A 24,410-nucleotide genomic window follows, 5' to 3' on the forward strand; every position below is an offset into this window, starting at 1 on the left:
TTTATTATTTTTACTGATATTTAGTTTTGAAAGTGAAAATGGGAAGCAAATAAAAAATATTCTCAAAAATATGATGAATTTACTCTTTCTTCTCTTTGGCTGAAATGTTAAATATCCATTAATTTTTTTTATTTGGACATACTATCTTGCATAATAAGGTTAGGAATGACAAACAGACTCAAACCCACGAAGCCCACCCGCACCCGAACCCGAGTCAACAGGTGAAAACCCGAATTGACTGGGTTTGAGTTCGGGTGCCACCCGATATTTCGGGTTCGGGTTTGAGTAGTGTGAAACCCGCACCCGAAATCACACCGCTTATATATATATATATATATATATATATATATATATATATATATATATATATATATATATATATATATATATAATATTGTGGAAAGTTGTAGGAAAATGTATTTTGTGTATTTTGTTACGGGTTTGGATTTGGGTGAAAAAACCTGAAACGAAGCGGGTGTGGGCGTGAGTGTTGTTTTGCCACCTGAACAGTATTTGGGTTTGAGTTCGGATCGGGTGTCGATTTGGGTAGTGTGAAACCCGCACCCGACCCGACCTATTGTCATCCTTAAATAAGGTGAATAGCCACAACAGAAAGAAGCAATTATGGACAAAACAAATATTGTGATGTTGCATAAAAAGGTGAATAGCCACAGCAGAAATAAGCAATTATGGACAAAACAAATGTCGTGATGTTTACTTTTTAGATTTTTTGAATAATGGTAAGATTTAGACTTAATTATGTTTTTTAACTGTCTAATTTTTATATAACAAAAAGATTAAATTATCTTATTTTTTAATGGAAAATAAAATTAACAGTATAACTAAAATGAGAAAAAAGAAGCTTAAAATAGCTTGATAAATTGATTAAATCTACATTGTAAAAACGTTGAAAAAAATCAATTATTTTAGTTGGACCAAGGTTAATATGACCGTACAATTGACAATTTATGAAAATTTTAAATTATATTAAAATTAAATTGATTTAGAATCTGTGCATCAAATTTGAAATGGTTCAATAATACTATTAACCAAAAATAAAAGTTATAAAAAACAGAACCGTTTGAACCCGAACTCGAATGAATCGAAAGTCTAATGGTCAGAAATAGAGCTCATGATACTCACCCAAGAGTTGGTTCGGTTGCTGATTTTGAGCCCGAACCCGGACCATATCACCCGAGAGTTGGTTCCGTTGCTGGTTTTAGGCCCGAACCTGACCCAAACCTGAACCGTCCACCCCTAATTTTAACTTCTCCTTCCCTTTGTTAAAATGGAAAAACCTTCTTCCATATCCATACCTTTTAAAATATTTTTTTATTTTAGTCTTAGTTTTCAAAATTTGTATTAATAATATTATACTATTTGATTATTTGATTAATTAAGGATAATGATACCACTAAATCTGAGGATATTGGAATCTTCATCTAATTTTAATCTATCAAAAAATTTATTAAAATAACATAAATATTTTATTCTAATTGCCGTGTCACGCAAACTAAACAGTACCAGATGGCTTCTTCATATTAGCTACTGAAGTCAATTACATTGTTGAAAAAGTCAAAAAGTACTATCGGAAGCAACAAAGAAAGAGAAAAATAAAATAAAATACTACTATAAACAACAACGGAAACCCACCTAATTCAGCAACTTGCTCTTCTATCTCCTTCTTAAATCCCTCCATTTTGCACTCTCTCATATCATTAATTTCAACTATTTCTCATATATATAGTTTTCAAATTCTGTTCTAAACATTTACACTAACAAGAGCAACAAAATCGTTATGGAAGGTCTTCTACCTCTTGTACTAAAAGCCGTGAAGAAAAACCGAACAAGACGACAATACGAGTGTCTTTCATCAGCAACCTACAACATCAGCATGGCTGAGATCTATCCTCAAAATCAACCACTCCATCATCAAACTCAAATACCTAAGAATATCGGTCACCGGAGATGCAAAACTGTCGGTAATGGTTTCCAGTTTCCAGATCAGATAAGATCTGGTCCTGTTTCTCCTTCTAAAAAACTTGATAGGGCTAGGAGTCATAGAATGCTTTCATGTTTAACAGGTGGTTGCTGAAGCTGTGCGCACACAGAAAATTTAATGTTAATATTATATGTATTATTTTTATTTTTATTTTGATAATATTATTGTTAGGGTCATGCTAACGAGTGCCCCCGGGGCACTCTTTAAGGATACTAAATAAAGAAAATATTCTTTACAAAAGTCAATATTTCAAATTTCAATACATTTTCAATGCATTAAATACACGCATTTTAAGAAAAACTTACCACTTTAATTCCTTAAAGAGTGCCCCAGGGGCACTCGTTAGCATTTCCCTTATTGTTATTACTACAAAAGATGTCCTGTTTTGTAATTTGCTCATGTACACAGTGGCGAAGCCAGAAATTTTTTGAAGCCTGGGCAAAATTTTAAAGACGGCAAATTCACATAAGCTGAAACTTAACTAATGGAACTTCATAAAGTGAGAATTAAAACATATAGACAGACAAATTTAACATACAATGCAAGTGAGAGTAATTACAAACCTAACCACAATTTCATCTAAAATGACAGCTCTATCTATATGAACATAATAGAAATTCATGAAATTCTCACTAGCCTAACAACAATGAAACTAAAATCAACTTCAAATTCAAACTAACCTAGTAACAACAAAACTAACACGAACTCAAATTTATCGTAACTAACAACTCTAGCTAACTGAAATTGAAAACGAGAGAAAACGAAAAGGGAGTTGAGAGAAGAGTTACCATGAATCTGAGAACGTCGTGGATGACATCGAGAATATTATTAATTTAAGAGAATCTAACTGAAAGAAAATAATTTATATATATTTTTGAATATTTAAGGAAAAGAAGAGACATTTTTATATTTTTAGAATAATAATTAAAAGAGAGTAAACAAATTTAATATAAATTAAATTAATTAAATCAAAAAACATAATTTGAAATAACTAAATTAATTAAAATAATTAAATTGATTAAAAAGTATCAACTAAAATTCAAACTAAATAAATTAGGTGTATAATAAAGAATACATGGGATCATATAAACAAAAAAAAAATTAAAACCTAAAATTTCTCTAAAAATTATAAAAGAGTTAATTTAAAAAAGAAAAACAAACGGAAATCCTCCTCACCCCCTCTTTACCATTTAGTCATTTTCTTTTCCCATTTTTTTTATGTGGCCATAGAAATTAAGAATGTCTTTTAACTTTTTAAAAGCCTTTTATTTATAGCTAATGGGTGCTTGTATGGCAGTTATTATAATAATAATAATTAAAAAATAAAACCAAATTGTTGATCACTTCCACGCACTAGATGAAGCCTCACATGTACTGTTTATTTTCTTTTTCCTTTTCAATGTTGCCGTCAACCATTGATCCACCCAAAATTAAAACCAATCTGCAACCTCTAAATTTTGTTCTTTCTGTTTTTCTTTCTCAGTCTCTCTTGCTCCACCAAAATCTAATTTTTTCCTTCTTCATTACATCTATTTTATCATCTTCACCATTTCAGATCTATAGGACCGCCGGTATTAATTCCGAGTTCTGACATAGCCAAACCATTTCAACATACCCTTTTGTTTTCACCATCACCAACTTGCATTGGAGGTTGTAGAGAATGGTGGTTGTGCTGGAAAGGAAGAGCAAGAGCCTGGGCAACTGCCCAACCTCGCCGGATGCTGGCTTCGCCCATGCATGTACATATTTGTATTTATTTACTGTGAGATTGTAAGAATTACAGTGAAATGATTTGGACCATCCTAGAGTTTCATGGGTAGCTCTTAATTTCTACGCGCCAATATAAGTTTCTGATTTTCCGAACCAGACAAACTGGGGTAGGTTTGTTTGCATACACTGTCCACAGAACACGACAGTGATGATATTTGACTTGTCGTTTTAGGCAGTATGAGAATCCATGTGTTGATCATGCATACCACTAAATAGAGGTGAAAAGGATGGGAAAAGAAAAACAAAGATTACTACTTGTACATGTAGTATTATCACACTGAATAAGAATATCTAGAAATACACATTTTTTTGGTTTGATTTTTAGCACTCATGTTATTCTTATGTTAATTAAAATCAATTTTTTTTAATATTAAATGTTTTTAATTATATTTTTTGCATTAATCTCAATTTCAAAAATTTTATTTTGTAATGACCAAAATTTTAATAAATTTATTTTTCTCTATTTTATTCATATTTCAAATTTATTAAATTAATCAATTGATGATTGGAATGAATTTCATTGATTTTCTGCCTAGTGCTTTTCAACCTCACTATAAGCATCCAATACCATAACAATTTATATAGATTTAGTTAATTGTAGTTAATCAATAAGTAACTAACTTCTAACAAAGCCTAACCAATTCTCTTACCACTTAACCAAAAATTACTAACTTTGTTAGCTTCTAACAATTGAAGTAGCTTAAACATTTGGCTTTGACTTTTATCTCTATCACTCTCCCACAAGATTAAGGAGGTTTGTAGCAACATTTAAGAGGCAAGAGGCTTTGTTAACGTTTGAGCAACTCAAGCATGAGCGGACACATGTTGAATAACAAGTTTCTTTGAGACCATTCCTTCACAGAAAAAATGAATGTTTGGTTTGATATGTTTACTACGTGCACGAAGAATAGGGTTGTGTGATAGCATCACTACACTTATGTTGTCGCATAATATTCTAGGTGGATAATGTAGATCTATGTGTTGTGTAGGTATAATTGTCTACATCCGTTAAATTATCTTGCTGGTTTTAATGATGACAAAATCTTGTGTCAAATGAAATTTAAGTGAAGTCTTTATATATCAACACAATTTAACGGTCAAGATGTTCTTTGTGAAGTCAAAAGTCAAGCCACCGTAATGATGAAAACACATTATGTCTAATGGTGTTTGCTCACGTCTATAGAGGAAACTGTCCATCAATCTCTAATGATGACATTTAATTAAGAAGTTATCTCAAGTTTCATCAATTGGAAGATTCAAATTCTATTTGAAGTGTTAAGTCAATTTTGAATCATGCAATGGGACGTAAAGCTCTAAAGTTGTGAAAGAGAGAAAATGTGAAAATTCACATGGTCATGTGGTTAGTGTGTGTTTGAGTGACCAGTTTAATATAAAAGGTATTAGAGTAATTCTCAATATATTAAGAAAATCACACACTTTCCAAAAAAAAATCTTTTAAAACTTTTCTTAATTCTCGAAGTCTAAAATCTATTAAGGCTTGGATGGAATAAATTAAGAAATATTTCTAATCTATTGAGAAAAGTTTATACTTCCAAATTGATTAAAGATGAGATCTAATCAATTAGAGCATGGTAAATGACTTCTTAATCGATTATAAACACTTTTAATCAATTAAGCCATATAGTCATTTTAGTATTTTATTTTCTCGATTAGGGTTTTCGCCTTTTGGAGTGTCTTAACCGATTAAATGGTAATTTAATCGATTAAATCATTTAATTTGGCCCCCAAATCATTTCTTTTTTATCCAAATCTTTTTCTATATAAAAGAGTATTTTCCTTATTCCATTGCACACCGATTTTAAAGTATAAAAATCTTTCGACAATTTTTTCTATTATCTTCTCCTATAGTTTTTTAGTTTCCACTAAAGTTGTTTTAGTACCTTGAGAGTGAAAAATCATTTGTCTGAACTTTGTTGTACAAGTGCAGTGCTAATATTGTATTTTACTCAATATGATATTTTTTTCCTTATGTAATCTTTTTGTAAGGATTATTGTTTGGTTATTAAGATCAACATGTGAAAAAGCTTTGTTTGACTATTGAGTTTAGCAGGTAAAAATCTGAGAGCCGTAATGCACCCAGCCCAGAATTTCACTTTTCACGTTTTTGGTACAAAAATCTAAAGGGATATTACGGCCCCCGTAATAGCTATTAAGGGCTACAATAGAGGCCAGAAAATCATATTTTTCACGCGATTTTGTGCGATGTCTCTTATTTTCAGGATTTCAATAGACCCAAACCCTAAGTTTTAACCTCCAACAACCCCAAAACATATCATATCACATGGCACATGAATCCAGAGAAATAAACCATCAAAACATCAATTTATCATCTCTATAACAACACGCATAATACCAAATATAAACTCAAATAACAATCCAAACACAATTAATCATCACGTACCAAGGATTATCACCAAAACTTAACAATTACAAACCATGGGAATTTAGGGATTTCATCATAAACATGTTTCAACCCATTATACATTATCATACAATCCCAATAACCATGTAAAAATCCACTTTTACCTTGTTCTAGGTTAATTCTGCTGATTTTACGTTCTTTCCCCTTTTCCTCTTTCTTGTTCTTCTCTTCTCTTTTGTTATTCGTCCTACTGACTCTTATTTTCTTTTCTTTATATTAAACCCTTAACAAAAGAATACTAATTCTAGTAATCACTAATGGGCTTACTCATGACACTCCCCATATTACTCTTCACATTTTCCCTATTAAGCCCAAATACCTTTATTCTACTATTTCTACTATTCTCACTAAATGAAATGATTCTTCACTAACCGACATTACATTCTAGCGATAACCCAACGATTCAACATTCTCAACCCGACTAACCCATCACATATAACATACATCAGCTAATTAAAATAAAGTCATTTATTCATAAAATCAAACAATTAATTAAATAAATAAAATAATACTAAATAATAAAATTTTGGGTGATACAATCTGCCCACATATATATATTCTTACAACAAACGGGAGATTTTACACAAGTTGATTTCAAAATCAGACAGATTTTAAAAGGCTAAGGTCACAAACCAAATAAAGATTTTAACTAACTAATATCAAGAACCAAACATAATTTTTCACAACAGCTCTCAGATTTTTGTTCTGTGAAATCATTTTGATCATAACTTTTGATCCGTAAGTTCAATATGAACGTCGTTCAAAACGTTAGAAAGCTAGCGTGATAATCTTTTCAATAAAAATAATTTGGTTGACATTAGGTGATTTAATTACTGCGTGGTTGTGTAAAATGTCATGTATGTTTGTGGAAGTACATTGCTTGTGATGTGATAATGTGATGGTTTGACATGGTTGCAATATTAAAGTGAATTGTGTGTGGATAATTCATGAATATATGCATGTCCGTGCAATTGTGTGGTAATTCAATTGTGATGAATTATGGAATATATGCATGGATGTTAAGATTAGGGAACAATCTTAGTTGCATACGGGTGTGGAAATTGCACATGCATCATTTGGTCAAGAGGCAATGTTCGTTAGTTCTGTGGGAGCTAGTGACTGTCACAAACCTAGAGTGGGGTTTGAATGCTTGGGGAATGGGCTTTTGTTGTGCTATTGGTCTAGGGGACGGACCCGATTTAAATGTAAAAATCGAAAAATATAACAGGTGATTGGTACCACATATGCATGAGTATTGCATTTGAGTCTGGCATCGAGTCACGTTGTGTTTATATCATAATATGAAATTATGTGCAGTATGTGTAAACGATAAATTGTGAAATGGTGGACTGTTGGTGTATACTTGTGAATAGTATGATTAGTTGGGTAATGTTATGTGTATAAAGCATTTGAAGTGTGAGCATATTTAACTTTATGCACGTATGTTATGTATTATATATTATTATTATATGATTTCGATAATTATGTGAATTCTCGCCCTTCTATTGAAATGATGTTTTATACGACATTGCTCAAGTACTGAAGATTAGAGTTGCTTTCAGCAAGAGAATAGTTGATGGAGTAGCTTATTTATTTCCGTATTTATTTTGGGTTGAGTCATGCTCTAGTCATGTAACACTAGGAAACATTTAGATTCAAGTATTGAGAGATACATTGTATACTCTATTTAATCTGTGATGATATTTTGAGTTATGTGGTGAATTAACTTTTATGTCTAAGTTATTCCAATAAATAAATTGATTACAAGACTTCAATATTAATTGGTCGAATGGAGAATTATTCCGTTGTTACATGCTTATATGAAAGTGTATGAATTTTAAATAAGTGTTATTGAGCATGACAAGTGTATGTGATATTAGAATTATGTGTGACACCCTTATTTTGAGAAGCACGATTTATTTACTCTGATTTATGTTATATTTTCCGCGGGGTTTAGAAGGGTGTTACACATATTCTATAAAAATCTCAAGACATATTTTAGTGGAGCTCTCAAGAGGAAACTCTTGGAGACGGGAGTAAGCAAATGGCAGGTCGAACCTGTATAACCAATATTTTAAAAACCAGTCCGGACCGATCGGTTGGACTGGTCGAACCGGGAACCGTCCAGGTAACCGGCCTGATTTATTGCTGGATCGAATATGTCATTAAACTGGTGTAAACCGGTCAAAACCGACTGTTTAATTGCATTTAAAAAAATTCGAAATATCAAAACAACACCGTTTTGATTATTTTAATGAAAAATTAAAATAAAATAAAAAAAATAATAAAGACGTTGCAGACGGTTGATTTTGTTGCAGATGATTTTGATACTGAAGAAGGAGATCCCAATATTGAAACAATTTTTCCTTCCTTAAAATTAAATTTAGTATATAATGGAATTATTTTGTTATAAATTATTCAAGTAGATTATGTTGCGATTAAATTTTGTTTGCAGTTATACGTTGTAATTTTGTACTATTTTATTATGTGTTATATCTATGTTTAAAATTTGAATTTAAATTATGAACTTGTAAATTTATTTATGATATGATATTTTCAAAAAAATTAAGTGCTAGTTATATTTTATAGAGACTAAAGCATATCATTTGACATGCTTTATATCTATATAATTTTGGTCTAATGACCAGTCTATTAAACCGAGTTATCCGGTTTAATCCGGTTTAGTCATGCGGTTCGACCAGTGACCCAGTGTTTCAACCAATAAACCAGTGACCTAATACTCTCACCAGTTAGATGTCTGATCCGATTTTTAAAACAATGTGTATAACTCTTGGCGAAATTTCTCTAACTTTATGTCTTTAGTTTATTTTTTTCCTTCTCTTTAATTCCTTCTTCGATGTTGCTTTATCTTTGTTGGACTAATATAAACTTATTTTTTAATAAAGGATTAAAAAAATTAATTTTTAAATATCACAATTCACCCACACCCCCTCTTGTGTTTAGATTCACTTGACCAACAAGTGGTATTAGGGCCTAGCTCTTGTTAAAAGACTAATCATCCCAGAAGAAAAGTAATGACTTCAAACTAATCACTAAACAAACTCCATCCTTTAATGGAGAAAGGTATTCTTATACAAACATAATAAGATAATCTTCATAGAGGAGATGAATTACGATATTTAGAAAGATGGGAAAATGATCTGTTTGTTCCCAACATCAAGTTAATGGTGTAAAGGTGAACAAAGAGATACAGTTGAACGGGCTAGATGATGAAGAAGGTAACAGAAATATGAAGAAAAGTCTTTTTCTAAAAGTTACGAATTTCAAAAACATGGAGTCAGAAGATGAGGACTGTCAAAGGAAAAATGATAAAGACATGAACTTCATGATTTGAAAATTTAAGGTATTTTTTAGGCAAAAAAATCAGAATTTGAAAAGTAATAAGATGATCAACACAAGAAGGAAGGTCCTCATTCATTCCCACATGCTTTCAATTCGAAAAGAAAAATATACATACGACCAAAATTCCCTCAAAACTAGAGAAGAAACCATAATTCGAGAAAGTTCAAGAAACCTCAAAAAGATGCAAAGAAAGCCTACATCACATGGGATAACAATGATATGGATTTCTCAGATGATGAAGAGGCTAACATCAGTCTCATGGAAGATCGTGAAGAAGACAAGATAACTTTATATTTCTCGTATCATGATTTATTTCACATTTGCAAGAAACTAAATAAAGAAACAAGTAAGTTAAAACATCTTGTCTCCACCTCTAAAAATATGATTTCTTCCCTTGAATTTGAAAATAAAAACTTCTTGAAATAAATAAAAAGTCCTAAACAGATACAAAATGTTTTTATTTAAAACTCTCCTTCTCACAAATTCTTCGTTAAATCTATCAAGTGTGATCAACGTGATATTTTGAAAAATAAAAAAGATGATTTACAAAACATAATTGATAAATTCAGTATAGGAAGAGATAACTCGAATCTTCTTCTAGGTAATCAAAGAGCATGTTCATGAACGACTACATCCTATAAGATATATATGTTAATCAATCTCGTGATTTTCAAACTCTTTGTTTCATAATCATGTCTTCAAGTTGAAAAAGGATTTCTACGGTTTAAAAAAGCTCCTCAGGCTTGCACGAATGTTTGGGCAAGTTTTTTTCTTGAAAACAATTTTTACAAAGGGAATATTGATACAACTCTTTTTATTAAAAAAAATCGAGCATGAACTTTTTACTTGTACATATTCTTCTACATATTCTTGTCAATTTGGCTCTACTAATGAATCCTTTTGCAAGGATTTTTCTAATATGATGCAAAATATATTCAAAAGGTCTATGAGGGGGGAGCTTTGTTGCTCTTTTGGTTTATAAATCAATCAATCAAAGAGATGCTTCCTTAACCAGATTAACTTAAGGAATGAAAAAATATATCTAAAGTCCTACATCAATAAAGATGAAGATGGAATACTTTACAACATCAAAAGTAAATTGTCAGAAAAAATTGTCGGAAGATTTCCTAAGGGGAAATGATTTCGTGTTTGAAGAATTATTTCTTGGTAAGAATCTCATCAAGAAAGAAATAGATTTTTGTATTTCATCTAGAGTTAGAGAGATTGAGTTTGGTTCAAGAAATAATCAAGGGGAAGTAGTCCTCTAAAGCTTATCTACAATTTGGTAAAAGTGTTTTTTAAGAAAAAGGGAAGCTCGGTGATCCACGGTAGCGCACAAGTAAAAAAACGAGTAATTTAAAAACTGTAATTTCGGGAAGCGACTCTCGAGTCATATCACAATGACTCTTGTATTGATTTTTATCAACCAATTGGAACAATGGGAGTTTTAAGGTTCATAACTTAAATTCTAAAGTGATTAACATAAAAGCAGAATTTATAAATAAGTTGATCTACTGATTCGGGTTTTGACTTATCATAGGTTATTATAACTTCAATTCCCTAAGTGAATTCTCTATTCATATTCGATCACAATATCACGCAAAAGACATTATAAGAATTATGTTTCTGTTTACCGAATTAAGCATACGGTTTAGAGATAACGCTAAGGAGGGTTACCAAGTATTTTCCAATTGTGTTCCATTATGCCATTGTTATTTTCATTTGTTTCTACTTTGATCTAACAAAACATTTTCCAAATGTGCAGCTCAGAAAATCTCACCGACTAATGAATTAAGGAAGGTTACGGAGATGCATCTCGGATCAACCTTTCATGCATACATAGATGCATTTCCAAATCAACCTTTCATGCATACGGAGATGCATCTCTAGATTATATTTTTAATAAATAAAGGTTTCTCACCATTTTTTACCTCAATTGTGTGACAATGTACATTCGGAGATGCATATCCAAAATGCTAGGACATTTTAGTCTTTTTATAATGGTGTAGAAGATACTGAGTGGAAAAAACAATTCCTTTAATTAAATGTCTTTCACTAATAGGACAACCTAACACATTAAAAGATCCAGACTAATTTAACAATAATATATTTTTAAAATCCATAAAAGTGTTTTAGTAAAAATAAATAAATTTTAAATGTGATATTTTATAAATTTTAGAATAAAAATCATTTATTAAATTAATATCATCAATATTACTCAATATTTTTTAACTAATAATAAAATCAATTGATAAACTATTTATTGAGACAATATTAATTTTAGATGATTTTTTTTTTTATTTATAATTATATAAATAGGAGAATATACAAAACATTTCTATTAAGTAAATTTTTATTTAATTTTGGAGGCCTAAGGCAGCGTTATGGCTTTATCTTAGATCGGCCGGGCACACAAAATTATATGAATATTCTCAGCATAAGTTTCAACCACTCATGAATTTCAACCACTAATTAGGCCTATGGATATACATTTCAATCAAATCCCGAACCTGATCATAATCATTGGAGACAATTCAAAAAGCACTTATTTAATAAGTGTTTATACAATACATGAGTTTGTGTATAAACTATTTTGCAAAATGGAATAAGATCAATCTTTGCTAAAGTCGAAGGTTATCCGTTTACAATATCTAGAAGCAAGTACGGATCCACTTTAGAGCTATTGAGGGCAACTGCACCTAGGGGTGGACAACATGGAACCAACCGAGAAAAACCGTCCGACCCGTATGAATATTTTAGCCTTCGGTCGGGTTTATTCGGTTCTGCGGTTTGTGCGGGTGAAAACAACGGATTTAAAGGGGTAAGTGTGGTCGGGTTCGGATAGATTTATTGAACCCGTCGGACCCCGAACCCGACCGATAGTTTTATTATTCTATTGGTTTGTTACTCAGTTTTATCCAAATAACACAGCCCAATTTTCAGGCCCAGATCAATTTGATAAAACCACTTTGTAACCCTAATCTCATTCATTCATTCATTCTTACGGAAATCAATCCGCCGCCGCTCTCCCTCATTCCTTCATCTTCTTTGTTGCTACCATGAACAACAATGAACAATCACTCCGTTCCTCTCTTTGTTTATTATCACGTCTCTTCCCTTCAAAATACAAGGTTCATTTTGAAATCTGACCCAACCCCAATCGATCTGTAAACAATATCGTCTCAATACTTGAAGAAAGACGACTTACTAGTGTTTGTTTGAAAGGTATAATATGTTGTGGTTTGTTAATCTCATAGATGTATTCCATTAGTGTTTGATTTGTTTCACTAACATGTGTTTTGTGATTTTTTGTAGCCACCCCTGTCATCTTCTTCCTCTTAAGGAGGTTAGTTTATCCTATTTTTCTATAGAACTACATCTTACTTAACTTTTCAATTTTTTTTGTTTGCTGCAATATTGTATGGCTTTAGAATGGTTATGATTTATGAATCCAGTGAAAAAAGACTCAAAACACCACTTGTCTTTGTTTGAAAAAGCTTTTGGAAAGGAGATTCAGATCTGGACTCTTGATTTGCTGCACAACTCACTATCCTGTCGTCAAAAACTAAAAACTGACACTGTAAATTCAATATATAACAATTTTTAATGGAAACTTTAAAATAATGCATCTATCTTGTGTAATTAGTTTTACAAACTTGATCCATAAGGTTATATTTTTTAAACCTTAAATAATGCATTTTATAGTTTGTTTCAAGTAACAAACTTGCTTCTGTTGTTAGATCTATGAGGTATTTCAATCAACACATTTTTCTTGCTGCCATATTTAAGAGAAATTGAATGTCTTATCCTTTAATAATATATATATATATATATATATATATATATATATATATATATATATATATATATATATATATAAAGCTTGTTTAGTATAATGTGTTTTTGAGGGAGATATTATAAATAACCTGAGAAAATTGATGGAGGACCTCTTAATGAAAGGATAAGTTTAACCAGTCCTATTTTTTCCTGTTATGTCATGCTGGAATTCTTTTTATTTACTCTTGTTTAAGTGTTAGTAATATGTATTTTTTGTTTTCAGTATCAATGGAGTTTCAAAGGCAATTGGAGAAAAAAGTGTTTGAGATGGTGAGTTTAGAATTAACTGTTAAATTATTTTAATCTTTTGAACCGGATGTTTGAATTTGGAACTAACTATGTGAATTTGAAACAAACTCTGAATTTAGAACTGTTATGAACTCATTTGTGGAACTAACTCTAAATTTTAAATTTGGAACTCTCTTAATTTTGAAATCTATTTTAATATATACATGATTTAATTCTGAAATAATTTATGGTTTTTTAGAGTTTTACAAGATTTATGATACTGAGATACTTTGGGAGTTTTGGAGAGGTATGATATTATATAGATTTGTTTTTATAGTTGAGTTCCTCTGGATGTATGATACTGAGATACTCCTCTGGATGTTTGAATATGGTTTTATAGTTGAGTTTTGTTTTTATATAATTAATTCATTAGATTTGTTTCATCAAACTTTTTAATTTTCTGAATTTTTTCTAATATCAGTTTTATTTTTTCTATGTAGGATCTTGTTGTGTATGGATAATTATAGCATAATAAAGGAGGAAATTGCTTTGTCTTGTGTCTGCTTCAAGGCTTCAAGTCTATTTATCAACATAGAAATTGAAGGAAAAAAATTGAAAAGATTATAATCAAGAAATAGAAGACAAATTTGCCTCAAGCTGTGGAGAAAGCATCAACATAACACAAATATGAACATATGGACTTTTGGACAAACATAAATTGTGTTATTTACTCTATTATATTAAATGTTTTAATTTTAAGAAATAACAAAAAAACAATAATAATTTTAAGAAATAACAAAAAAACAAGATATTTATTTTTTAAATTAAAAATTAAGTAAAAATAATTCAATTTCCTAATTTTAGAATGGATATAAAAAGATCCTGATTTAAGAAGGGCCAAAATTTAACCTGGCCCAGTAATTATAAATCTGCAAATAAATAAAAAAATAAGTTAAATTTTAAATTTGGGCTTAAAAGGTTATATGGCCCAACACATTCTTAACCGAATTAAACCGGTTTGCCTAACCGATCCGAACTAAACCGGATCCGACCAAACCGAAAGGCCCAACGGTCGGAAATTGGGTCTGGATAATTCACCCGAGGGTTGGTCCGGTTTTGGGTTTTGGGCCCGAATCCGAACCGAACCGAACCGTTGTCCACCCCTAACTGCACCCATTAAATTAAATATTTTATTATTATTATTATTATTATTATTATTATTATTATTATTATTATTATTATTATTATTATTATTATTATTATTATTATTCCACTTTAGAGCTATTGGGGGCAACTGCACCCATTAAATTAAATATTTTATTTTTATTATTATTATTATTATTATTGTTATTGTTATTATTATTATTATTATTATTATTATTATTATTATTATTATTCCACTTTAGAGCTATTGAGGGCAACTGCACCCATTAAATTAAATATTTTATTTTTATTATTATTATTATTATTATTGTTATTATTATTATTATTATTATTATTATTATTATTATTATTATTATTATTATTATTCCACTTTAGAGCTATTGAGGGAAACTGCACCCATTAAATTAAATATTTTATTTTTATTATTATTATTATTATTATTATTATTATTATTATTATTATTATTCCACTTTAAAGCTATTGAGGGCAACTGCACCCATTAAATTAAATATTTTATTATTATTATTATTATTATTATTATTATTATTATTATTATTATTATTATTATTATTATTATTATTATTATTATTATTATTATTATTATTATTATTCCACTTTAGAGCTATTGAGGGCAACTGCACCCATTAAATTAAATATTTTATTATTATTATTATTATTATTATTATTATTATTATTGTTATTATTATTATTATTATTATTATTATTATTATTATTATTACTATTATTATTATTATTATTATTATTATTATTATTATTATTATTATTATTATTACAATTGAGTGGTGTTAGTGGTGGTGTTAATGGAGTCCCTATGCCTACAAGAAAGAGTCATTTTAAAGAAGCTGTTCATTTAACATGTTCCTGATTGATGAAGCATCTTTGACACCTTCGTATTTCAGAGTCTCAACCAAACTCAATGTCACTTCTTACAACCCCCCTGTTCTTGTGAGAGAATAATAGAGATAGGAAAAAAATTAGAGTTTTATGGCCTCTTTGTTTTAACTTAAAAATAATAATTTTTTTTAAAATGATTTTTATAAAAATCTTTTTAAAAATAATATAAGTTTTTTTATATTTGTTTTGTTCCAAATTAAAAGATCAATTTTACCATTTAATAATATAAATATACATTATTAAAAATCAAAACATAGTTGAAATCGTAATTTTTAACTTGCAGTAGAGATGTTCTTCCATTCAAGTTCCTGGGCATTATTGTTGGTTCAAATCCAAGAAGGTGTGAATCTTGGAGTGGTGTGGTGAGCAGCCTAAAGAAGAAACTATCCGTGTGGAAGGCTCGGCTGCTGTCAATTGGTGGAAGAGTAACTCTTATCAATTCGGTTCTATCGAGCATCCCCATTTACACAATGTCGTTCTTCAGAGCACCCGTCAAAATCATCAAAGATATAATTACAATTCAAAGTAGGTTTCTATGGGGTGGTAACATCGAGAAAAAAAGCATAGCTTGGGTGAGTTGGTTTAATATTTGTAAACCCAAAGAGGAAGGTGGATTGGGGGTTAAACACGTTGACTATTTCAACAAGGCTTTACTTTGCAAGTGGAAGTGGAGGATATTGAAGGAGCACGGTTCGTTATGGAGAAAAAATTTAGAATCTAGATATGGTGATTTAATCTAGGCTGTTTTAATGGGTTCAGATGTTAAACTGAGAAGGAAAGATTCAGTTTGGTGGAAGGACATGATTACAGCCAGCACGTCCAAAACTAACGCGTTCGATTGTTTTGCAGGTAATATAAGCTTTAAGTTAGGTTGTGGAAATCTGTTTTTGTTTTGGTATAGCAGGTGGCTCGGGGGGATCCGTTGAAGTCTTTATTTCCTCTGCTATTTGATTTAACGCACAGGCCAAAAGGAAAAGTGATTGATATGGGCTACTGGCAGGAGGATGATTGGAGGTGGGATTTTCACGTGGAAGGCGATGTGCTGTTGGATAATCCTGAAGCGGTTTTCGAAGCTTTTGAATTAACGGAACTGCTGGCTACCATTCTGCCATCTACGGCGAAGCTAACTCAGCATCTTGGTGGCGCAATGGTGATGGAATTTTTTCAGTAAAAAATTGCTACTCTGTTATTCGTGATCGTGAGTTGGAGGTAGCGGTTGACACGAAGGTAATAGCTTTCTTGAATAAGTTCTGGAAATCCCATGTGCCCTCGAAAATAAAAGTGTTTGATTGGAGAGTTTTGCTTAATAGACTCCCATCCAAAGACCAATTGGTCGAGAGAGGAATCATTCACAATGTTCAAGACAAATGGTGTGTTTTTTTATATGGAAGAACTAGAAGATCTTAATCATTTGTTTTTCAAATGTGGTGTTTCTTTAAAAGTATGGAGAGACATTTTTGGTTGGTTAGGATTACACAATATGATGATATCGGAAGGAATTAATCACCTGAAACAATTCTGTTTAGCACTTAAAGGGAGGGTCAAAAAGAAGAAGGTGTGTCTTATATGGTTGGCAACGGTATGGACAATGTAGAATACGGGAAATAAAATTATATTCAACGAAGGTTTGCTTGCACTAGACGACGTTATTACAAGTATCAAAGTGACATCTTAGATTTGGCAAGTGATTGGTACGAGAGGGGGAAAGGTTTCGCCATTCTTTAATTGGTACCAAGCTCCCTTAATTACTATTAATGTTATATAAATTTTGTTGAGCGTATTCAATGTTTCTGGCCGAATATCCCTTGTACTCTATTTTATTATTAATATGTATTGCTTATAAAAAAACAAAAGATGTGTACATAAAAATAAAGTCATTTTAGAGTTTTTATTGGTTTACTGTATCTTCACAGCTACCAACTCAAATAATAGAACACTGTTACCCTCTTAAAGAGCAATTATAATTAGCAAATGAGCACTTATTTTTAATGTTTTTGGATACATAACAACAATAATATATAGTTTATAACTTCTAAATTTTAAAATTTAAAAATGATATATCATTTTATTGTTTATGCATTGATGTACTTTTTATAAGAATATTTATAGTATATAATTTTATTCCCACCAATCAGATATAATATTTTTAGTGTGTGTTTGAATTGGTGGTGTACATAATTAATTTTAATAAAATTGAGTTTGGTAGAATTGATTTTACTATAATAATTTAGTTTAGCATAATAGATTTATGTTAGGATACATTTATGTAAAAGTGAGTTGAACAATAAATTTTAGTGGAAAAATCATCCAAAATCAATTCTAGAGGTAGAAGGTACAAATTTTAGCTTCAACTAGAATCAATTCTAAAGGCAAAATCAATTATACTTTTGCCTAACCAAACATCTTAAAATTACTCAAAATCAATTCTACACTTCTAAAATTACTTTTGACCATTTTAAAAGCCAAACCAAACATGCACTTAGATGCTTTAAAATAACTTATAAAATAATAAGCTACAAACATAATGAGTAATCACATATTTATTATTTTCCATAAATTATTATCATAAACTATTCTTTCAAACACTTACACACGTATTTATATCATAAAAAAATGCTTAATATACTCCCCTCAAAGACCTAAACTATTAGAAGTGACCGGTCATTTACATGGCCTATAATTGTGTGTATCCAGTCCTCTATCTCTCTTTGATCTAATTGCTGAGGCATTTTCCACTGACGCGTTGAAGCCGTCGAACTCAATCCAACCTTTCATTCTCTATAGGGTGGCCATACACCAACTTTCATCGTTATTATTCAAAGCTATGAAAATTGCTATAGAAGGACAATCACGTTTTAAATATTATCACTATATCAAGGACACATGGTCCCATCTCTATCATATAGTAGTGGCCTAGTAGTGGGACAAAAGTGGAAGGCCATCATGTTCCCACATTGCTTTTTCTATTCACTAATTAATGTTCACCATAACTACTAAAAATTTTCCTTATGGAAATCATATTTGGTGGTTGTGTTGTGAGAAAAATCTGAAGCTAATTGACGAAGCTCTTTAGTAATTGCCGGTGGCCCACAGTAAAACACCCCTGCATTACATAAATCACACTCCTTAGTGATGCACACATTAAAATTTCTTTGCAGATGTACGCAGAGGATTTACTAGACTTAAATGTTAGTTGAAGAGTGGGAACTCACCAACTCGTGCTTGTGGATGATTAAGTGCAATGCGCTTGTAGACGCTGCGCCAATTAGGTTTAGCAAAGTGAGACTTGACGCGGGTTCCAGAAACAATATCCACGCCATTTTTAGCATGGTTAAGTGATTGAAGCATAGCAATAAGAGCAGAGCGAGCATCACCTTCTTCATAGACACTAGTACAATAATTGTGAAGCTCAATTGCTCCCCTATGATCTTCTTCAGCCACTTCATTCATTACCCCTTTAAACCAATCAAATGAACCCTGTTCTCTAGTCACCCAGTAAAAATAAGCCCTCTTAGTTTTAAAGTTACTCAAACTGGTTTTCTTATGTTGTGAGTGTCTTGGTGATTTACCACTTGTTCCCTCTTCTATAGAGTTTCCTTCATCCTCTTCCATGGCCTTAAAATTATTCACTATGTCCTTTAATATACTTATCATTGGGGTAGCCCCAATTCCTAGGCCTACAAGTAAAACCACTTCATATTGTTTGTAGTCTTGTGCAGGCGCTCCATAAGGACCGTCAATCAAAACTTTAGGGAGAGTACTGCATAGTACAATAATTAAGCATCATTTATAAGTCGCTAAGCAATAAACCATATATTAAAAAAATTTAAGTGTAGTAATAATTAATGTCACCTGATTCATTCCAAAATTAATTAAAATGTTGGGTTGGGTTGGTTACCTACTAAGCTAACAAGAACAATAATTTTCAACACAAGCGCCCATTTTTGCTGTCTTTTTGTTTTGACAATATTAGCAAAGAAGTGCAAACATCAAATACAACAACCAATTCCTTTCAGCCACTAGGATGATAAAACCGTAAGCAAATAGGACACGGTGCTATTGTTGCATGCATTGGTAATGTCGATAACTATGTTATTTATTCTCATCTAAACTATACAAGACAAATAATCTATGTTTTTTTGTGAATAAATTTCAGAAGTCTAACCTATTTGCTATCCACACAGTGCTTCAAATATTAGGTTCCATGAAATTCATATTAAAATTAACAAATTACATCAATCATCAATAATATATATTTTTTAAAAATTACCTTGGACTGGTATCCCCTTGCATGCATTCAGCTCTTAGAAGTCCACTCTTTCCATGGGTTGGTGGAAGGCAACTCTGAAAGAACCAAAGCAATAATCTAGTTAGTCACAGAGAAGCCACAAATTACAAATTATTGGATACTTTTATTTCCTTTCAAATATATCTTTAATTAAATTACAAATTATTGGATACTTTTATTTCCTTTCAAATATTTCTTTAATTAATATTACTAGTAAGTATTTTTGGGGATGAGAAGTCATAGTTAAACATATCTACTAGTACTATCCATATACAAAAGTTAACCTGAATTCACACCTCTGAGAATTTGACTCTGAGACTCCGGGTCCAGTCACCTAATGTTCTGATGTGAACACTAAGGTAATCATCTCCTGGGGCAGAGGTTATTGAAAATGGATGCCTGTGAGAGCATAAACAATATTTACACTGTAGGAATTTGATGTTTGGTAAAATAAAAGGAACATAAAAAATAGAAGATAGTAATTAGATGCAACATTAAATTTAGCGAAAAGAGCTAATTATGTTTTTTCAAATTCATATAGTACCATTCAAATGGAGAGACAGCAGCACAGTTTATAAACATGTATTGTCCACTCTTGTATCTAAACCCCTGAGGCTTTGACATATGTAGAGCCAACACGTTTCCGGGATAAACAGCCACCTTCAAATATGACATGAAAAATTTGGTCAGACATACATTCTGAGATAACAAAATTTTAAATCCTTCATATGTTTCTTCATGATTAATACAACATTCAACACTAACCTTTAATATTCTCACAGGCTTGATGCTTGATCTGAGTGCTCGAGTTAGTCTTTCCAATGCATAAATGATGATGGGAATAGCCAAATACATCCAAGTCTACAAAACATACACAATAAAGTTTCTTAAAATAGAAGAATTAGCTGAGAAAATAGATAAAAAGGAAGAAAAAAAAGTTAACTGAATTAAGGTGCTAACCGTTTTCTTGTACCATTCCTTAGTCAAGTAAAGTTTGATTCCATGCACAACCAAAAGGATATAGACAAATACAAAGAGATGATGAGAATACCAAAAAGCATTGAAACCAGTTAGACTATTGAGGGGTTTTGGTAGCTTAACCCTTCCTCTCCTTAACCAAGGACTAGCCAGAGTGAAGGCTATTGTCATTAAAACAACCATTGAAATCCCTGTGACCCCTTCCCATGATTTCACAAAATGCCAATAATTTGTTGGTTGGTTTCCGAAAAATGGTTCCATTAGCTTGTACTTTTCACTATTTGCATGAAGAAGGCGAGGAAAGTCACAAGTAAGATGATAAACAGCATGTACACCAACTCCAATTGCTATAGCCACAGCTATAACCTGTAAAAAGCACTCACCATTTCAATATAAAATTGAGCTACATATCTTTAATAAGTGAAGACAAAACTATAAGCTGATATATATCATATATGAACCTCAATATAATTCAAGATTCAAGTTATACAACAAATGACAAAAAGAAAAGTGATTGCTTATAAAAAATTGACAAATACAAAAGTGGATGGTTGCACTAAGTTTAAGTAGTGATTTATATTAGAATGAACTAGGATGCAATACGAGATTCATATCTAAATAGATACACGCTATAGATTCCTACTGGCTGGATTTAATTTTGTATCGAATTGAGATCTGACTCGCATGTAACGTAAGATACAGATAACCATCACCATTTACTCGCAAAATATTTTATGAATTAGTTTTATCTCCTTGCCACTCTTGAATGAACGGCCAGTTGTAAAATTTACCTTATGGAAGTTGAGGTTGTCATCAAAAGGAACAGCAATGCCGAGTTTGGTCTTGTTCCTAAGCCATGTGATGGTGTTTCGACAAACAGGTAACAAGATAATTGCCATGTTCAATTTGAGTGTCTCAGCTGCACCTTTAGCCATGCACACACAATGACCCATAACCTCATAGGCAGCTTTTCTTCTGTACTGCATGAATTTGTAGGCAAATAGACCACACATGACACCAATCCATAGTACCAGTATCCAAGTTCTTTGCCAATTGTCCTGCAGAAAGTAAATGGCATCTCTATACCTCTTCCTAACAGGATTGTATTCATACGTAGCCTTAAGCTTTATGCTTAGCATTTGGCTCAGGTACTTACTATCTCCTCTTGTAGAATGAGTTGGTCCATGCAACAAGAGTATCTCTAGGTCATTTACCTGTATTCCAAATAATAATCACCGAATGTCTAAAGAAGTAGGGGTGGATAAAATGATAAGCTATATTTGTAAATGACTACAAAACCATTTAGGTCCTTGAATATGCCAGGAAGTAGTGTCATTATAGTCCTTAAATTAAATGTTTCAAAATTACAAAAAAAAAATCCTAAATGCGTACTTTGCTAATCAATTTGGTCCACAAATGTGTCTTTTGTTAGTTTATCAGTTTGCTGCGTAAAAGTTACTAACATAATACAAATTCAGGGATGATTTTGAAACTTTGATTAATGAGAGTGACACTTCCTCAAACATTTAGATACCGAATTGAGTGTTTACTCATTAGTAAATGCATCTCCACACTAAGATAATATGTAATAATTACCATGATAAATCCTGTGCCATCAGGATCTAGTTCTTCCATGATCAAAGCAGCATATTCCTCTGCTTGCTTCTGTATGTTTGAGAGTTTGTTTGTAGTGGCACTAAGGCAAATAATCTGACATCATATAATTGAACTCATATGATAAAGAATAATCCAATTTTGATAGGGACAACAAATCATACTAAAAAAAACCATTTTATCGATCGATGAAACAAAAACGTAAAATTTTGGGTAACAGAAAGTTCACATTTCAATTCCCTTAATAGTCAGTGGTGAATTTATGACTTCATACCTGTTTAATTTCTTCTTCAGTGATTCTGCCATCAGCGTCTTTATCAACCCTACATTCCAAATTAATACACTTCAGTGCATTAAATGCATACTCTTTTTCATTTCCTTATATATAAATTCATAACAAAGAGAAGAAAAAAAAACCAAGAATTAGTACATGTCAAAGAATGTTCTAAGCCTGGAATCAAAACTCTGGTCAGAAATCTGGTCCCAAAAATCCTTCAACTGTGCCTTATTAATTGAATCTCCATGAATATTCCTCCTCCTAGACATAGCATCAAATAGCTCACCTGCAAATGCCTCAGATTCTTTGTTCATCCCTACATCAAAATCCAAAACATCCTCAAAAGTATCATGCATATATACTTAATATCAATTCAACAAACATCTCTGAATCACATACACAAACACACAGACACGACACTAACACACTCATCTCAACAATATCATAAAATGACTTAATTCAATATAATCACACGAGTCGGCCTTCCTTTGATCAGAATTGTTGATGCCACTACAAGATGGATTTGAATTCTCGCATACCTATGCATTTCGCAAAGAGAGAACGATGAAGCAAACCATCCTCCCTCGAATTCGTAAGAATCTCAAACTGTTTCTCAACCTCAAACCATCCAACACCGACATCACCATCAGTCTTCTTATTAATAAACTTAAGTCCAATAAGAGCATGAGAAGCTGCAGACTTAGTCCTATCATAAACCTTCTCAGGTCCAACCTGTTTCGAATTCGAAAATGAAGTTAACCTCTTCAACTCCTGAGAAACATGCTTCATTCGAATCGAAGCAGTTCTTACAATCGAAGCACCAAAGGACCTTTTCTTCTCCATTCCTTTCCCAAGCAAAACGCGTTTCTCATCTTCACCATCATCGTTGTTTCCAGTTCCAGTTCCAGTAACCGTTTTAACACTGTGTAAAGCGACAGAGTCACCTTGAAAATCCATAGTGACTTCAACGTAATCTTCTTCTGGTTCTTTTTGTTCGTCTTGTAGTTCTTGTGATTTGCCATGGCTAAGATCTATAGCAGAGCTTGAATTTGAAACTTTCAATTTGGCAGTTCTTCTTTTGTTGAGTGAAGCATTTTGAGGTAATTTTTCGGTATGAAGAGCAATGAGTTCTATATCGGAGTCACGGTTGTGGTTATCTGCGGAAACTCCTTCAACTTCGTCAGCTCCCATTATTTGTCTCCGTAACAAACAATGTGCTTTTTCAGAAGTCTCTCTTCAAAAGTTCAAAGCGATCGCATTATATTATTAGTATATTGTATGGTATTTTTTATGTTGCATACTTGCATTTAATCTTTAACAAGCTTAGCATGAATTAATTTTCACTATATACTCCCTAAAGTAGGGTGGCAAAATGGTCTTCAATTTCGCCCCGTTTTAAATCTGTTAAAAAATAAATGGGACAGACAAATCCGTCAAATGAAATGGGCATAAAAATCGTGTCTTTCTCGCCAAGATGACGGGTTGACGGACGGCGGCCAAGCCAGTCTATTTTTTATTTATATTTTTTCAT

General features: G+C 31.5%; 2 protein-coding genes and 1 long non-coding RNA gene across 3 annotated transcripts; 2 read left to right on the forward strand and 1 right to left on the reverse strand.

Annotated features, from left to right (window-relative positions):
• Positions 1–1,646: 1,646 nt before the first annotated feature.
• LOC131655426 (uncharacterized) lies at positions 1,647–2,284 on the forward strand. Its single transcript, XM_058925313.1, has one exon. It carries the CDS (start codon positions 1,799–1,801, stop codon positions 2,093–2,095), a length of 297 nt encoding a protein of 98 aa, XP_058781296.1. The 5' UTR covers positions 1,647–1,798; the 3' UTR covers positions 2,096–2,284.
• A 9,853-nt stretch (positions 2,285–12,137) lies between these two features.
• Positions 12,138–14,299, forward strand: LOC131655427 (uncharacterized). Its single transcript, XR_009299754.1, has 4 exons — positions 12,138–12,803; positions 12,894–12,924; positions 13,639–13,685; positions 14,144–14,299. It is a non-coding gene; the product is annotated as an uncharacterized LOC131655427 (long non-coding RNA).
• Positions 14,300–18,187: 3,888 nt separating this feature from the next.
• Positions 18,188–24,174, reverse strand: LOC131661032 (respiratory burst oxidase homolog protein D). Its single transcript, XM_058930435.1, has 12 exons — positions 23,419–24,174; positions 23,033–23,195; positions 22,877–22,925; positions 22,585–22,698; positions 21,780–22,202; positions 20,971–21,354; positions 20,776–20,871; positions 20,555–20,670; positions 20,307–20,409; positions 19,993–20,066; positions 18,935–19,482; positions 18,188–18,825 (listed from the first exon to the last, which is right to left on the reverse strand). The coding sequence occupies exons 1-12, from the start codon at positions 24,068–24,070 to the stop codon at positions 18,716–18,718; spliced, it is 2,832 nt and encodes a 943-aa protein (XP_058786418.1). The 5' UTR covers positions 24,071–24,174; the 3' UTR covers positions 18,188–18,715.
• Between the last annotated feature and the right edge of the window lie 236 nt (positions 24,175–24,410).

The sequence above is a fragment of the Vicia villosa genome, linkage group LG3, assembly GCF_029867415.1.
Source record: "Vicia villosa cultivar HV-30 ecotype Madison, WI linkage group LG3, Vvil1.0, whole genome shotgun sequence".
Taxonomy (NCBI): domain Eukaryota; kingdom Viridiplantae; phylum Streptophyta; class Magnoliopsida; order Fabales; family Fabaceae; genus Vicia; species Vicia villosa.